The 19,222-nt window shown below is 38.7% G+C and overlaps 1 protein-coding gene across 1 annotated transcript in view; it reads left to right on the top strand.

The window, feature by feature from the left end:
* The window catches only part of LOC143583863 (cytochrome P450 81C13-like), a gene marked incomplete at its 3' end in the record, with an annotated part of 39,113 nt that extends 30,559 nt beyond the window's left edge, over window positions 1-8,554 (top strand). The window contains exon 6 of the mRNA XM_077066058.1: window positions 8,092-8,554. Coding sequence (XP_076922173.1) covers window positions 8,092-8,554 — 463 coding nt within the window. The remainder of the gene's footprint in view (window positions 1-8,091) is intronic.
* Between the last annotated feature and the right edge of the window lie 10,668 nt (window positions 8,555-19,222).

The following is a 19,222-nucleotide window of genomic DNA, read 5'->3' as shown; positions in this document are numbered from 1 at the left end:
GTGAACACACGATCACTTATAAGCCCCGTCCAGCAATAAAGGGTCAAATTTTGGCGGATTTCATCACGGAAATCCCAGAGGGAAAGATTGAAGAAGCTCAGCGCGAGGTAGACCCTCCGCGAGCAAATGATGAAGAAGATGTTTGGAGGCTATTCACTGATGGAGCCTCCAACAGCGAAGGGTCCGGCGCAGGCCTCAAACTGGTGGACCCTGATAATCATGAATATACTTATGCTATTAGGTTGGACTTCAAAAGTACCAACAATGAGGCTGAGTATGAAGCCCTGCTGGCTGGTCTGCGCATTGCGCGCAAGTTTGGAGTTAAAAGGCTAGAGGCACATGTTGATTCTTACTTGGTAGCTGCGCAGGTCAATGGCCTTTATGATGCCAAGGAGAACACCATGCCTCTATATCTAGAGCAGGCAAAAAAGATCGTTGAGCAGTTTGACTTCTTCAAAATCATACACATCTCGCGCAGCGAAAACAAGTCCGCTGACGCGTTGAGTAAGATGGCATCAACTAATTTTGATCACTTTGCCAAAGATGTCAGGGTGGAAGTGATGAGCAACCCGTCAGTGCAAACGCAATCGGTCCTTGTAATTCATACATCCCCTTCATCCTGGATTACTCCAATAATGGAATTCTTGAAGGAGGGGACGTTACCGGACGATCGCGCACAGGCGAGAAAGATAAGACACAAGGCGCAGAACTATGAACTACTTGATGGTACATTATATCGACGCTCTTATCTTGGACCGCTCATGAAATGCCTGGATGCTGAAGAAGCAAGCTATGTGATTAGGGAGATTCACGAAGGAATCTGCGGCATACACGCTGGCCCGCGCATGGTGGTTGCCAAGGCAATGAGCTCGGGCTACTATTGGCCGGGCATGTACTTGGATGCGCTAAAAGAAATACAAAAATGTAAGGCATGTCAGAGCTACGCGCCAAACACCATGCGGCCAAAGAACAACTTGATTCCGGTGACCTCTGCATGGCCTTTCCACAAATGGGCCATTGATATTGTGGGGCCCCTGCCGCAAGCGCAAGGGCGAGTGAAATTTTTGGTAGTGGCGATAGACTATTTCACAAAATGGGTTGAGGCCAAGCCACTAGCAAAAATCACAGCTGAGGCGATGAAGCAATTTATCTGGAGCCACATCATTTGCCGTTTTGGCCTTCCTATGGAAATTGTGAGCGACAATGGCAAACAATTCACTGACAGGAAGATATCAAGCTGGCTCAAAGAATTGCACATCAACCAAATCTTCACTTCGGTCTACCACCCTCAGGGGAATGGCCAAGTGGAGCGCGCGAATCAAAGTTTGCTAAATGGGCTGAAGAAAAGGTTGGAGGGAGAATCCCATTCTTGGGTCAAAGAGTTACCTAATGTCCTGTGGGCGCACAGGACATTAAGCAAAACTAGCAATGGCGAATCCCCGTTCAGCCTAACCTATGGGACAGAGGCTATGATCCCAGCAGAAATTGGATGCCCATCCCATAGGGTACTCATGATGAGCAAAACTGATAACGAGCGCGAAAGAAGATTGGACCTTAACTTGCTTGAAGGGCGCAGAGAAGCGGCTATCATCAATGAAGCCAGATACAAGAAAAAGCTGGAAAAATATTATAATCAGCGCGTTAAAGAGTGCCACTTCAAGAAAAATGATTTTGTCCTTCGAAACAATGAAGCTAGTCGCGCAATACCCCCAGGAAAAATGTCCCCCAATTGGGAGGGACCTTATCAAATTTCAGAAGATTTGGGGAAAGGCGCGTACACTTTAAAAGATTTGAATGGAAAAAAGATACCGCGCGCGTGGAACGCGGCGCAACTTAGAAAATGCTTCATGTAAAAGTTCAAATATGTAATCAAGGCTTTTAAGCCATCATGAATGATGATTCGCGCTATCTTTCAATATTTGTTCTATTACCTTTGCATACATGTTTCACACTTCCTTTATTAATTTGGAGCAATATGACAACACTATATTGACTTCAAAACGAAATAAAACGAAGTAAAACATACATGCGCGAGCCTTAGCTCAAACGCGTTAACGAGTCTTAACTCTAAAACGTCAGGGCCTTAGCCCAAACCTACGAGCCTTAGCTCAAACACGTTAATGAGTCTTAACTCTAAAAACGTCAGGGCCTTAGCCCAAAACAAAGAGCCTTAGCTCAAAACACTCACAAACATCCATCTTACATCTCGCGCAGCCTGATCATAAAAATCCTTAAACACAACTAAGGCAAAGTACATGCCATATCATAGTTGTTAAGGTCTCAGGTCGAGGTCGCGCGCGGAATCATAGTGGATATCTGAGTAACACATGCTGACATGTAATGGCTAAAACTCATACTTCCATATTAAGACCGCGCGACCTCGACGCGCAAAAAAGGAATTGAGAAAAGTTATCGCGCATGTCAGCATAAACAAGATACTGCGAAACCACTTACAAAATAGGACTATGGTTAAGTGAATAATTTCCTTACAACCTTGTCCTTATTTTAGCGTGCAAGCATATCTTATATCTATACAAGCAAACATGAAGAGATGAATGGAAATGCGCAAGATGTGAAAAAGGGAAAACAAATTTCATTCCATTGCGTTGAAATTTACAAGTATGATGAGTTACAAATTACAAATAAAAATAAAAACATGAAGGGCTTCTCAAGTCTCCACGTTGACATTAGCCTCTTCATCATCCTCATCATCGCCCTCGGCATCTGGCGCAGCCTGCTCCTCTTCATCTCCAAACTGACCATAGTCAAGTTCATCCTCCTCATTGGAGTCTTCTATCACGACGGTGTCAGGAGCAGATTCTTTCGCCGCGCCAGAACCGCTGGTAGGGGCAACATCCCCCGCGCCACCATCATCGCCACCAGCCCTCTCGCATTCATCGAGCAACTTCTTTAGCGCGCCGAGGTCGGGCTGGTCAGCAAGCGCAGCTATCTGTAAAATCAATAGAAAAGTATTGAGTACAAAACACTTGGAAAATTAATCAAGTAAAACTCATTAGGGTCAAGGTACCTGCATAAGGATGGGGATGGGAGTATTCATGTACTTCTCCCCCACCGCGGCCATGTCCGCGCAGGCCGCGTCGCTCTTGTAAGGGTACTCGGATGGGTTCTTCTTCAACATGCCATATTCATACCCATCCGTAAACCCTTCAGCGCGACCCACCAGGCGCGCGGCAGCATTGCAGTCCATCACAAGGGCCTGAAACTCGGCGGAATATTTCATCGCCAAAGCGCAACGAGTCATGCCCTGTGACACCAGCCATTGGCGATCCTGCGCGAGGCCAGCAACAGACGTCTCGAGGGCAGGAACCTGTGAGTTTAATAACTCAACAGTTTCCTTGGTCTTTTTTTAGCTCCTCCTTATCAGACGCTGCTGCCGCCAAAATTTTTTCTTTCTCCGCCTGCGCAGCACCAAGTGCCTCCTGGCTGGACGCTGCCGTCGCCAAGGCCTCATCTCTATCGGCCTGCGCGGCCGCTAACTCCCTCTTCAGGCGCGCAACCTCGCTCTCCAGTGATGATTTCTCAGTGATACTCTGGACAATAGCTTGGTCACGCGCCTCAGCCTGCTGTTCCAAGACACGCACTCTACGCGCGTACTTGGCAACTTCGGCCTCCGCCACCTGCTGCTTCTCCCGCGCAGCTTGGAGCTCATGCCCGCGCTTAATATAGGCGGTGTTGGCACTTGCTCTATTTTCGCTGAGCTCCGCCTGGAGTTTCTCAGCTCGTGCGCGAGCATCAGAAAGGTTCCAGGCAGCCACCTTAGCCTCTTGCTGGGCTGCCACAAGAGCATCGCGTACTTTAATATAATCGCGATGAAGCTCTTGGGAGGCAGCAAAGAAAGCTGACCCAGCGAAAATGTGATCGTTGAGCAAGTCAGCGCGGGTGCGCTCCTCCTGATACCTCCTTTCAGTAGGAGGCACGGCATGAGCCCAGAAGTCCTCGCATACGCCCATGGATTGGAAGGAACTGTCTTCATTAATATTCCATCTTGGGCGATAAACGTGGTCACCTTCCTACAAAACACAAGAAATGTTCTAAGTCATAAACATACTTATATGGAGGTACGCGCAGCGGAGCAACAAATAAAAACATACCTGCGGGGACGAAGCAGAAAAGTCAGCGCCAGCCCCACCAGAAGTATGCGCTGCGAAGACTTGTGGCATCGCAGGGCTGGCGCGGTCTCCCAAGGAGTCCTCAGCTTGAGCCCCCTCATCCTCCTCATCTTCTTGAATAGGCCTCTTCTCCTGCGACCTGGGGGGCTCCAAACCAGCCTCGCGGAGAGGGCTGCGCGTAGGAGGAGGCGAGGGAGGTCTCGACGCCGCCAGTTCGGCGCGCAATACCGCTTCCTGCTCCTTTGTAACCCCAATAAGGGGAGAATCAGCACTAGCAGGAGCAGGACCAGAACCAGCGGCGCCGCCAACGGCGCCAGGAGTGTCACCGGCAACTTGTACGCCAGCTACAACTCCTATGAGCAAATCAACAAGGAAAATTGGTTTATCACTAAATCCAAATGAAAAAATTCAGAAGACAAATGTGCAAAACATACCTTGGCGCAATTCAGTTCGCGCGGCGAACATCGCCATAAAGTCCATTCTACCCTTCTCAGAGGGTAGAACGGGGGACTTCGAAGCAGACCCCGGCGCAGCCTCAGCACCTTGTGGCGCCTGCGGCTGATCTGCAACCGTCGCCGGTCCTGCAAACATTCAAAGGAGCAAAGGTTTAATAATAATTCAATCAGATGAAGATAAGCAAAGCATACCTGTCGCAGGCGCGGCACTGCTTCTCTCTTCAGCCGCGCGAACGGAGGAGGTGACGCCACCATACCTCAAGTGGACAGGAGGTCTGCCCACTTTCACAGGTAGGGAAGCTAAAGAACCCATGGTGGTAAACACCTCGGTTTCCTTAGGTCCCTTCGTTTGAGCATGGGGATGAGCAACAGGGGTGTCATTTTTCTTCTGTTTCTTACTGGCCCCTGCGCCAGATTTCCCCTTAGCTTTGCGCTTTAGTAGGGGCGCCTCCTCTTCCTCTTCCTCCTCCTCCGCGAGCTCCAGCTCGTAGTTCTCCAGCGCATCTACAATACATGTAACACAAGTGTTAATAAACTTGGGTATTCTAAAGGAATGAGCATAAGTGCGAAGGCTTACCAGGCGCGTCACTGTCAAAGTCAAATTCCAGATCCACTGGGATGAACATGTCATCAAAGCGATCTGGGAAACCAACCTCCCCAGCGCCAAGCGCGACGGAGCCACCCTCCACTTGTTCATCATAAGCGGCAAGGACATAATCCTTGGTGACTGCGCAAAAACAAGTCAAGTGATATCAGCAAAAGAATTATGTTCGCGCAGAAAAAGAAATAAAGCAATGAAATAAACTTACACAAACCGTCGACTTGGATAACGGGCTCAAGCGCGCTGTCGGCCCATAGCTTACTCATGCCGACCCCCACCAGCGCCTCCTCGCGAATTTTCTTCGCGGGGGATGGTTCGGCGGTCAGTTTCTTAACCCAGGCGCCAGTTGGGTTCTTGAGGACACCCTCATCCGCAGGCGCAGAAGAGATAGAGCGCATGGTCATGCGGATGGGGATCACACCAGCCCTTATGTAAAAGAACCTCTCAGACCAGTCATGAAGGCTCTTGAATGAAACAGTGGAGCACTTCACCTTCTGACTGCGAGGAATAAAAGAGATCCAATTGTCTTGGATCTTGGGCTTGTAAAAATACTGAAAGCGCCGAGGAGTCGGCTCCTCGCGCTGGGATTTGCACATGAACTCAAAGTGAGTCACGCGCACGAGTCCAAACGGATGGACTTGGGATATATGAATCCCATAAAACTTCAGCAGTGCACCCACAAACCTTGTTATCGGGAGACGAAGGTTGCAGTGGGTGAAAAAGTGGCTATATAGGGATATATAGCCGGCAGGCGGGCCTGCCGCCGTTTGCCCGGCCCCAGGCAACATGCAGCCAAACAGGGGGAGAAAGCCCTGAGAGGCGATGAGGCTGTCGAGATCGGCCTGCTTCAATTTGCAGGGGATTTCATTCCACCTTTTGGTGGCCTTGGTCCTCCCTACTTCCTCCGATGTGGTCTCAACAACCCTCTTCCCTTTCCCCTTTTGCTTCAGTGTCGACATCACCACAGATTTCACACGGCGTCTTCGAGAGGAAATAGAGGTGATTGAGGGGCTAGACGAGTCTGAACTATCAGACATACAACTGCAGCAGCAAATAATAGAAGTTTCGAAACGATGAAAATACTCAATTCAGAATATGAAAGGCAGAAAATTGAAAATTTGCAACAATGAAGATGAAGATAAATATTTCCCAAGGGCCTGCTTTTATAGGCCCAGGAGAGAGAAAAGTGGTAACTAATGGGATTTCACGCGCCCCCACTCGCAGGTGTAAGCCAACGAGGGCGCGACACGTGTCCCTAACACTGTTGAGGGGACATAAAAACGTAACGGACCTGCCACGGAGCAGAAACGCGCCCCCACTCGCAGGTGCTAACCAATGCGAGCGCGACACGTGTTCAAGACAGCTGTGTGAGGGGACGTGAAAGGCAACTGTAGCACCTCGAGCACACGAAACGTCTGACATGTTTACGGCGCACGTCACCACCAACTAACCACGTATTTGGACCCTTCGTTTTCAACCTTTCGTTTTTCAACCAAATGGATAGGACTTCGCGCAATGATGGAAACAACCAAGAAAACGACAAAACCCCTTTTAAAAGACCAAATCAGTAAGTCTAATATCTATCTTACCGCGCTCGCGCGAGATAAGACACACATTAGACTGGGGGGCTTGAAGAGGTATGTACCCGCCTCAACACCGAGCAAGGCGGGTCAACCCACAAGATAAAGACATTATGAAGGCACAAAGCCAAAACCTATGCGCATGGCGCATACAAAACATGCTCAGGCATCATATGCCCAGGCACACATATGCTCGCGCATCACATATGCGCGCGGCGCATCAGCGCGCGGCGCATATCACATGCTCGTGCATATCACACCTGCCCAGGCACACATATGCTCGCGCATCACATATGCGCGCAGCGCATCAACGCGCGGCGCATATCACATGCTCGTACATATCACATCTGCGCATGAAATATCTGCGCGTGAGAATAAAGAGAAGACCTCGCGCATCCTCAGGATGGGCGCATATCACACGTGCACATAATCAACCTCGTCCTTATCCAAATCAGGATTAGGGCAACCTTGATTGTGCACGTCAGACAACCTTCCAGAAGGCATCTTTTTAAGGAGTAAGAATATGCTGATGTTGACAGCTGCCAAATTAAAGGTCGACAACTCAGCATGACACATGTGTTACCACGTGATTACAACCAACGAGAAAGCGCCAGGTGTCCCAGAGGACACGTGGCGCAGTGCGATTGGAGGAGGCCAACGAGGTTGAGCCAAATCAATGGAAACCCTAGCACTATAAATACAGCATCAACTCCACTTTGATGACACATTTTCAGACTCAATCATTGACAGTTACAGGCAGTGATATCACATTCAATCATATTGAATTACATTCACTCACAGTCAGTTACATACAATCACACAGTCTCACAACCAGAGGGTATTGAGCAATTAAGCAATACTCTTGAGATTCTCTTACACACATTATCATCTTCTCCACAATATACTGATTCTCACGCCGGAGGGTTACCCCAAAGAGGACCCCTCTGTCCCTTTCTGAGGGGTAAGTAACGGCGCTGTTCATTTTGTAGGTGGAAGAACACTGATCCAGAAGAACCATCGGTGAAATAGTATAAACACACCCGAGGAAAGTAGATCTGCTACCAGTGAGTAGATCCACGTTTCTTCAAATAACAAACAAACGTACTTAGTCTAATCTCACTTATAGCAGAGCTAGTGGTAAGGTGTGAGAAGAATTTGAATAAGGAAGCCTTACCTCTATCCCAAATTATAAAAATCGGGTTCCTAAGAGAACGTCTTTCTAAGCAAAAGTAGTTTAAAAAAAGGAACAAAAAATTAAAGTTAATTATGAGAATCAAAGGAAACAAGTGTAAACTACTACCACTAACCATGGATTGTATATTCAGGTACTACTATCAGCAGGAACAGATACATCAAGTGGAACTATGGAATGGATGTTATCACTTTTGTTAAACAATCCCCAAGTTCTAAAGCAAGCACAAGCTGAGATCGAGGATTGTGTAGGCAAAGATCGTCTAATTAATGAATCAGACATATCCAATCTTCCATATCTAAGATGCATAGTAAACGAGACGATGAGATTGTACCCTCCTGGTCCACTCGTGTTCCACGAGTCCTCAAAGGATTGTACGGTTGGAGGGTACAATATCCCAAGTGGTACAATGCTTTTGATGAACTTATGGGCAATGCAAAATGACAAGAATTGGGAAGACCCTAAGAAGTTTAAACCAGATAGGTTTAGAGGGTTACAAGGTTCAAGAGATGGGTTTAAGCTAATGCCATTTGGGTCCGGAAGGAGGAGTTGTCCAACAGAAAACTTGGCAATGCGCATGGTCGGGTTGGCGTTAGGTACACTTATTCAATGCTTCCAGTGGCGGATCCAGAAATTTTTTTTAGGTGGTTCCCTCTTAATTTATAAGGTGGTTCCTACGCGTATTCTATATATTCGTACACTATTATTTCGAAACTCGGGTGGTTCCGGGGAACCACCCGTTTGTATGCTGGATCCGCCAATGAATGCTTCGAGTGGGAAAGGGTGGGCGAAGAAATGATCGACATGACCGAAGGAATGGGATTGACCATGCCAAAAGCTAAACCATTGGTAGCAAAGTGTCAACCTCGTGAAAACATTGCCAAATTGCTGTTTTAAATGTGAAAAGAGAATATTGAATGTTATTCAAAGCTAACTCATTGGTAGCTAAGTGTCAACATCGCATAGAATATATATAGTGATTTTCTTAATTATTACTAATTTGACAAATATAATTAGACCAAGTGTACGTCAAAGAGTATGTCAATGATAGTACAGTGTTGTAATTTACTTCATATATTATTTGTTGCAAAACGGTTCTACTATATCAATAATATATATAGTACGTTATAAGTTTATAACTATCGGCATTTGGCACTATACTGTAAAAATGATTTAACAATCCGTAAGAGTGGAGATTCTTGATATTATATATGACATCACCATAACACACAACAATAATCTAACAAGACTTCATCAAAAGTGGATCGAATTGTATACTTGCTGAAATATCAATTCAACTATTTAACTATATTTGTATTATGAATAACTATTATTATGGTTATCAACACCTAAAATAGGTTTAGCTTATTCTCCAAGTTTTCTCATCCCTATATAATATCATATTGTATCTCATTGTATTATACACCAGATTAATAAATCTTTCTCTTTCTCCCTACATCTCTTACTCTTATTGTTTTGCTATTAGGCTAGTTTCATAACACGTTATCAGCACGAGTTGCTTTTGGACTTGAATCACATCATCAAGAGCACATCATAATACAACTTACATGTTCAAGACGGCTTCACGCAATTCCGGTCAGCCCCTTTTAATTACAAAACCAAGTATGTATTTTACTCTCGGTTGTTCATTATATATTTATTTTGTGTTGATGTTATTAAAATAAGAACCCCATGACATGGTAAAATTCTCAAGACCCCACTCATTATTTAAACTAGTATGATTCTATTAATTTATTTTTGAAAGTAAACATTCATTAATATATAATTGTTTTGTTTGTTCAATGAACCGTGTAGATTAACTGATTATTGCATAATATTTAAAAAATAATATAAATGATAAAGATGGTGAGCACCATGTTCTTACCTAGAAAGCTGCTAGTTCCACTTCTAGTTAATTTCATAAGTTTGATTTACATATTGGTGGCACTGGTTCTTCTAATTCACCGTAAGTCGGTTTTACATAATCTAATTTACTTGTTATTGTTCTCCATATTTCTCAAAACGAAATAATTCATATTGTATTTCATACAATTTTAGGCTGCGTTAAAGATTTGTGTTGATCTTCTATGAAATCTCTTATTACAAATCATTAGGATTTAGAGTTAAATCCAAGTTCATATAACAAGTGGCATTTTTGTTTTTCTTATGTGCTTTTAAATAATTTATTGTAGTTTTATTAAATCCTTAAGCCCGGTCAAAATTACTATTTTACACTTAACATATTAGTACCCTTTTTTTAAGGATTGGGTGACATTCACACTTGAAAGGTTTAAAACCGAACTTGTGAAAAGGTCTATAATCATGTTTTGGAATCGTGATTTCGATAATCAAAAATTTTAAATGTTGGTAAATTGTTTTCAAGAAAGTATTCATTCTATATATTTGTTAAATCATAATCGATGTTTTTCTATAAAAGTTTAGATTTACAAGTTTGGAATAAATGTGGAATCTAATTTTGATGTTATTTAATGAAATTATAAAATAAGAACTAATTTACTATTTGATAGTAATAAAGTTCCATAAAGGTTGCTATACATATATAGTTTATAATTGCGTTTCTTATAAGATTTGATTATTATAATTATATATGTTTATATTACTATCAAATGTTATGGCGGTTATAAATAACTAATTAAAGTATCATATGCATGCTTATATAACAGTAACTTAAGATTCAAGATGCAAGATTTTCATACTCCTTTTCATTATATACTAATTTTAATCTTTGTGAAAAGTAATATTTTGAAACTTGTACTTGACGATGAAAGAATAAAGATTGATAGAATATAAAATTTTATCACTATCGCAATTTTTGTAAAAGAGATAAAAAAAATGTCGTATGTTTTACATGATGGCATCTTATAAAGTCGTGTATTGTATATTGATTTTATGTTTATGGTATATTCAGTATGATATTATTTGTTAAATAGATTATCTAAACCAATGTTAATTCTGGTTTATATTCTCATGAAATATTATAAACATATTTAAGTAATTATAGTGAAATCACTTATTTATTTAGAATAATATGGCACCTGAAGTGTCGTTCTTTCTAGATCTTATTATTGAAGGTTATAAAATATTAGCATGATAAATCTTATATGACTCATTCATGTAATTACTTCTCAATACATGTTATATAAACAGAAGATAAATCATGAGGAAAAATCGTAAACGACAATTTTTCATTAGTCAAACCTCAAGTACGCTCATGAAGTAGCATATCATTAAAACGTATGAAATGTTTGAAGTGATTTTATATCAGTAGTTTGATGAATACCAAGAAATTGGTTTTGTTATACTCCATTCCCTGAAGTGAATATATATTGATTGTTGTGATCATTGACATAATTAAAAAGATTGTAAGGATGATTATACTATTAATGAGATCGACCGCCAGAAGTGGCAAATGGATTGATCACGTATGAGAACAAAATGTGGAAATACATATATGAAATCACATGATCGCTTGAAGCGATAATACAATGTTCTCACATATTTATAGTCTTGTATTAAAGAAGTATAGTACATATACGATCATAAACCTAAAGTTTATGAATCATGATTATCTAATGGCATGACCGGTTAGACCACACCGATTCAATGATGTGAAATATATTGAAAAATCATGAGATTCTTAATGATGATTAAACATGCAAAGTTCGCTCTCAATGAAAATTACTTATATATTAACCAGAATAGGGTGTGAATCCCTAAATATTATGGAATTTAACATGATACCATTTAGCATTTTCAAAATCGATGCATCGTCTAAATGGTTATTAAGATCGCGACTTGATGTTTGCATGATCTATAGCTTAGCTAATAAGATAGCAAGCATATTATTCCATATTTGTATATTTACATCTGGTTACATTTGATTCCCGAGTTAATAATGATCATTGGAATAAGTGTTGAACTTCATAACAGATTATGTTCTTGCATAAATTATTTTGTTAAAGACGATTAGTCAACGTCTATAATTGGTTTCAAAGGAAATTATCACGAGAGCAAATGTTTTATGTTTGTATTTGAGTACATATGATTTTACATGTCTTAAAAATAATTCACATCAAGCCAAAAGTTATTATACTTCTCCCCACTGTAATTGGTTTTTGGTCAGTAACCAAGTATTTCTCATCTAATATTTTGTGTGTATTATATACTGAAATTAATCCACCACAAGACACAAATATGAGACAAAGAAAGTTGGGAATTTATGTCGGTATCAAATATTATCTTTGATTATATACGTAGAGCCATTATGGCTCATTAATTTCACTTTAGTGAATCAACATTCTCAACATTAGGGGGGAGATTTAATGCAGTTGAAAAAATAAATGAGCTAGAATGAATTATCATTGATCCTCAAAGTAAACTATGTGAACAAAAAAGAAAAGTTCAAAGGATAATTCATTGAAAAATTAATGAAACAACCAGACGTGTACACTGGCCTATGCGGCTATGCATAGTGACTAAATCACATAAATCAACTGCTTATGCTCTAATTAATATAAGCGTCCTGGAAGTACAACCATACATTGGTAATGACTAGTGAGTCTAAGGCACGCCTGAAGCGTGGTAGACTAGTCGATTCCAAGAATAATGATTCCTCAAAAATTGGAGCAAATAATGAAGATGGTCAAGTCGAGGTGCAGTAAAAGGTCTCTTGAAAGAGATTAGACATGATGGTTCTTGAAGAACCTTAGGTACCTGAAAACAAAGAGCTCTCAATAAATTATATTGTATCATGTCTACAAAGATATATGGAATCGAAATAAAGTCGACGTCAATATACTTTTATATATATGTACAAATTAGCGCTTGAAATGATGATGATGAGGATCAAGATTCTAAATCTGCCTATTAAATGATTGGCTAAAGTGGAAAGATGCAAACATGTCAGAGTTGAATTCTCTAAATAACGGAAAGTTTGTTGGACCAGCAGTCCGTACAACTAAAGTTGTAAAATATGTTAGATACAAACGGGTATTGTATATGAGTTATGAAAATTCATCAAGTGATTTAAGGCAAAATTGATGGCATAAGAATTTTTGCAAAGACACGTGATTAATTATGAGGCGACGCATTCTCAAATGGTGGAAGCAGTGACTTTCCGATAGCTAAACAGTCTGGTAATATAAAGAGAGAATTGATATGCGTCCAATAAATATTGTTATTCAATTGATAATGAGAGTTTACAAGAAAATCTATGAAGGATTTGAATTATCAAATCATGTAAAGTAAGTTCTCGAGAACATAATGATTGTTGTGTATAGATTCATATTTGATATTTTACGATTATTGAATATGTTGAACATAATTGGAACTCCTGAAATGTTTCCTAAGGTAATTGAACACTTGAAAGATTAATTGATTATGTGTATCAATAAGCATACGCATAGAAGATAATGCACGTGATGAGTACAATATCTCAATAAACAAAGAAATTTTACAATATGGATTTTGATATGTGATACAAAGTGATGTGTTAATGAGCAAGTTTATGCAGCAAGTATCCTGATAAAGTGAATACGTATGCATAATTTGTCAAGTTGAAAAGAAGTCCATGATGGATTGGTAAATGCATAGATTTATGCTTATTACGTATGGACTAAACTATTCTAATTGAGCTTAGCACAAATCAAGAGATATTTTGATAACGAGGGAGATAAGTTGGATATAATTAGCCATATTTTTATCAAAATTTCACTCTTAAAAGTTCATTACAATCACAGTTTACAATGATGATATATCACCGAGAGAAACTTATGAGCTTTTAAAGAGAAAATTATTTTTGAAAGACCTTGACAAGGAGTGATTATTACTCGACTTATAGTTCGAGTATATGTGTAATTATATATTTATATGTTTATAAATCCATCAAATATCTATGAAATGTTGAGACATTTTACCATGGACAAATTTAATTCTTTTAGCACGTTAAAATATGTCACACAATGACTCTTTATCATTTCCTATCTAAATATGAAATATTATTGGTTCGAAAATACTATAATTAAATGCATATATGCATTATGTTGTACTGTTAACTATATATGATTATTATTTTCTTTATTTTTGTTTATCGGCATGTGTCTTGCTATGAGACATCGGAAGGGGTTAAAACATGTATTCCAGGTATGAAAGATATGTGTTTATATTTTACTAACTCATCAAAACATGTTTGGTTAGCCTTGTTAATGCAGAGAAACACAACATGATCATAGTGTTTACCAGATGAAGCAATAGAAGTTTTCACGTGAAGATCATAATTCAACTTAAGGATTCAAATGTCAAAGGACAAAGACGCAAATGATTGACTACAAATGTTTTGGGTAACTTTCATAGAAGTTCGACATATACCATTTTAACGGATATATAAATCAGGGGGAGACAATACGCGCTGCACTCTTTTTCCCTTAGCTTTGGTTTTGTTCCATTGGGTTTTCCTAGCAATGTTTTTAATGAGGCAGCATCTCCAAGCGTAGTTGATAACCAAGGGGGAGTATTATGAATAACTATTATTATGGTTATCAACACCTAAAATAGGATTAGCTTATTCTCCAAGTTTTCCATCCCTATATAATATCATATTGTATCTCATTGTATTATACACCATATTAATAAATCTTTCTCTTTCTCCCTACATCTCTTACTCTTATTGTTTTGCTATTAGGTTAGTTTCATAACGATTTGGAATATTTTGAGCAATGCATGTGTCATGTTGAAATGTTATTTTGGTTTTATATTTGTTTGAAAGGCGACACACTACATAAGTTTTCAAACATTGAGGCGGATGCAGTCTAAATTGAAAGAGTGTAGATATCATGGATTGTGTTAGCGTGATGTATTAGAGAAGAAACGAAATAATAAACAAGATGGTAAAGAATATTGTACTAGTTTTGTTGTTTCATTGAAGTTACATGTTTTATATAGGTATACACACACACATATGGGACATAGAACTGATTGAAGCTGCTCTAACACGCCCCTCTTAAGCATAATGTTTGCGACAATGTGAATTCTGAACCGAAGAGTTTCAAACCTAGCAGAAGACAGTGACGGAACCAGAACTTTTCAATCGGAGGATCGTAATAGAAATTTTGTATTTTTATGAAAGTATATCAATAACCTTTTTTTATTTACCGTTGATATAGAAATTTTGTAACCTAACCATAGCTTGAGACAGTTGTAAAAATGCTTCATTTTTAACATTTACAAAAGCATCTTTTGAACATAAAAAAAGAATGAATCTCGTTATTATTTTCATTAGAATCTAATAAATTTAATGAATCCTTGATATCTTGATTGGGTTCTTTACCAAAATATCGTTTTATTAGTGTATTTCTACACCACAAAAATTGTAGGAAGTAACGGCAAAAAGAATTATATAATAATCTAATTCAATTTCCTTTAAAACAACCTTACACAATAATTAATTTTATTTATAACTATTAATTAAATTATAACTATTAGTTGAGTTGATGAATAAAACCTAAAAAATGACAAAAGTTATATAGAAGAAAAAGTTTACTTCATAATAATGGTTGAAAAGATGGGCACTGGTTTTTCTAAGAACCAGAAAAGAGAGATGGAAGCATCATAAGTTTCTTTGAAAATGAAAAATACAGTAAATAAAAACTAGGTTATTAATTGTTGCTCAATTTTTCAAAAAGCCCACAATCCAGTTCAATTATTTTATCCGGTAAGTATACTATCCTAAAGTGCCGTGTCTTCTTTTTCTTGTACTCTGTACTTCACCTTCACCCAAGTTAACAGTACCGGACCTTCGTCGCTCGACCCCGCCGGAAAACCTTTTCTTCATCGTTTTTCTTCTTTCTTCTAATTTTAATGTTTTTTGTAGGACAATCTAGAGGGTCAACTATATAAAAACAATTAGCCAAGCACTCCGACAACCACGGACCCTCCTGTAGTTCCGTCCATGGCAAAAGATATCCCTTTAATCGTAAGATCGACAATTCGAACTTAACTATGATGATATCGAAAACAAAGAGTGTGCTAGCAAGGTCTCCAGAATAATATGTAAGTTAATCTCAAGGTGTTTCGTGTGCCCATGAAATATGCAATTTACTATCAAATACGTAGAGAAAATGTTGTCTCACTATAAAATAGGTGGACCTGATTCCTGAAGGAGACAATCATAACTCAGACAACACAAATATAATCCAACGAATCTTAACAATAACATGATACTTCGCTCTAGTGCCAGATCTCATAACATATGTTGTTTTCTGGAGCTCCAACTGCTAAAGTTGGAGCCAAGTAACACACAATATACTAAGTCAACGTCAAGATAGGCGTGAAGGGAAACACAAAAAGACTGGTGACGAAGAGTCAAGCCTTGAGAAGTTAATAACCTTGAGGTACCAAGGGATATGTTTAATGACGATCAACAAATTTCTGAATAAACTGAGAATCATACTGAACGTTGCCAATCTCAAACAAGTCATGACAAAGTACTAAAGCCCATCAACTATGCTATTGTTTTACAAGGGATCATCCATAGATGCAACACAATACCAAGAGAGCACACAAGGGGTATAATTGTGGACGACAACAACAACAATAACTAATTACGAATAACGAACAAAACATTCACTTCTTGAAATCTAACAATATTTAAGCAAAAAAACTAAAACCAATTTAAAACATAAAATCCCTTAGCTTACTAAGATGTCTTACTGTGACATTCGTCATTTTCCGATTCGATACGTTTTTGCCTTCGTATTGTAAACCAACCTGATTCATATCCCGAACCCTTCAATATTATTAAAATGATAGATTTTGTGTTTCACAATCATCCCACGCTTGTCGGATCGCGAAAACATCTTTTACAGCTCTTAAAATGCTCCTATAATGCTCAAAACACCTCGAAACGAACTGCGGGGACCAAATCTGCCAAACAACCAAAGATGGGAGACCAGCCCACCCCCTGGCACGCCGCGTCGCGCGGCCAGGGAGAAAGACATGGTCGCGCGACGCCTAGCCAAACCTGCAACAACTAGTTCGTTTTGTTGTTATTTATCACATGTTTGACCCTTGTTAACCAATGAGAAAGCTTGGAAATCCTTAAAGCAACCTTATGGATAACCCTAACACCTTATCCTTCATAAAACAAAGCCACACAACTCATTCCAACCTACTCTTTCACATCAAACTCTCTCAAACAAAGTTTTAAGCTTCAACATTCAAGTTCTTTCTTGTTTGACTTCTAAGAGTCAAACAAGAACCATTCTTTGATTCTAACTAATTCCATATAATTAAAAATAGTTATTACAACATATATATAATATATAATATTTACCCCTTGTTTCCTTCGATTTTCATTTCTTCCGATCATTGGTCGGTTGCGGTGTAATACTATAAGGCAAGGCTACATGGAGGACTATTATAGTCCTTGTTTATATATAATTCGTTTAAGCTTACTAATCTTGTTTAGTTTCTGTTTATTTTAGTTTGTAAACTCATTTTTGTAAGTTCCATGGTATTGGGTATTTGGTGGCTATCCTCGGTTTCATTCCGAGTCAAGGACTGAACCAAAACCGAACTCTTGTTTAAACACTTTTTATGTCTTTGTGAACACTTTAAATTATGTTTAAGCTTATTATTATTGTTTAGTTCCTAACCATTTTAGTTTCCAAATTATTTTAAAGTTCAATGGTATTTGGGTATGTGGCAACCATCCTCGGTCTTATACCGAGTCAATGACCGAACCAAGACCGAACTAAATTGGGTTCATCTGCTTAAGACACACTAAATGTGTTTTGGGCCACCAAATCTCATTTTTCTTTAAAACTATATTATGAAACTAATTTTAATTGCCTTCTCAAAATACTTGGTATGTCGGATCCAACTTGATTTTATATGTCACACCCCAACCTACGACGGACATGTCGGGGCATGGGCTGATTGCCACAGCTCACAAGGTACTATCATGCAATTGTAAAGCGACAATATCTAATTAACTTATTAATTGTCAACGAACATTTAAGTACAACAAAAATAGAGAAAATTACAATACAAACCAACTATTCTTGTTTATGTTTAACATCCTAAGGTCATCTCTGCGTGAGCTTCAGTTCGATAAGAAATCCAATCTATAATCTGCAAATGCGTACAAAATATATATATTTGTCAACAACACATGTTGAGTGAGTAGATTCACCAGTTTTGACACGAACAAAATGATAGTATATAATGATATAAATAATAGAGTAAAAATAAGCAAAACTGTTATCTGTGAGTATAAACAATGAAAGTGTTAAGCAAGTAATGAGTGTCGGTGAAACCATTGCCAATGCGATCGGGCTCCGGCCACTACGACGGTCGTATGATCATACTATAATGAGATTATGTTGGACCTCTCCGAATGCGATTCAAGTAAGCAAGTAAGCAAATAGCAAGTAACAACAGTCATTCAATTGATACACAACACAAAGATCACAGTTTGCGTTTGAGAGATAATAAGATAATTAATTTGATAAATGGTACGCAAGTGTCCCCAAAACATTTGAAAACAAGTAAAATAGGGGAGTGATTACTCACCTGATTAGAGGAACGAAATACAAATGAAGATGATGAGAGAGATAAACCCCTTCGGGATATACCGTCAAGGATTCCTAGTTAAATAGTAATAATAGTGTGAGTCCAATTATAAACGATATAACATGTATAACGGATTTAGGAATTCGATAAGATTTGAGTTAGGTTTTGGAATTAGAAAATTTAATGATTGAACGATTGATCTCTACGGATTATTTGTTATTACGGAAACAATATAATTATTCATTGTTTAATTAAAGAATCGTTTACTTATCATATAAACTGATTTATGAATAATTTGTTTAAATAAATAGGAGTTGTGATATATTATAATAATAAACGTTTAAATAGTTAATTATAATAAAATTCATATTTTAGAATCTTTAACGAAACCCAAAGGTAAAATATAGTTAATTCGCGTAACACGTTTAAGGACGCTTCATTGTATTTTCGTTTAAAAAGAATAATATATATATATATATATAAATATATATATATATATATATATATATATATATATATATATAAACAAAAGCTTTTGGCAAGAAACGATGACTTAAAGATGTGGGTTCAAATAAAATAATGTGTATTTGATAATTAATACTAATTTATATTAAATTTATAAAACATTAAAGCCATTAGAACCAATAAAAACCAAGAAAGGAAAATAAACAAAA

This window comes from Bidens hawaiensis, unplaced genomic scaffold (assembly GCF_021521415.1).
Source record: "Bidens hawaiensis isolate Kalapana, Puna unplaced genomic scaffold, B.hawaiensis_p1.1 tig00032629_1, whole genome shotgun sequence".
Lineage (NCBI taxonomy): Eukaryota > Viridiplantae > Streptophyta > Magnoliopsida > Asterales > Asteraceae > Bidens > Bidens hawaiensis.
Note: the sequence above shows the minus strand (reverse complement) of the source record. Positions and strands in the feature narration are given on the sequence as shown.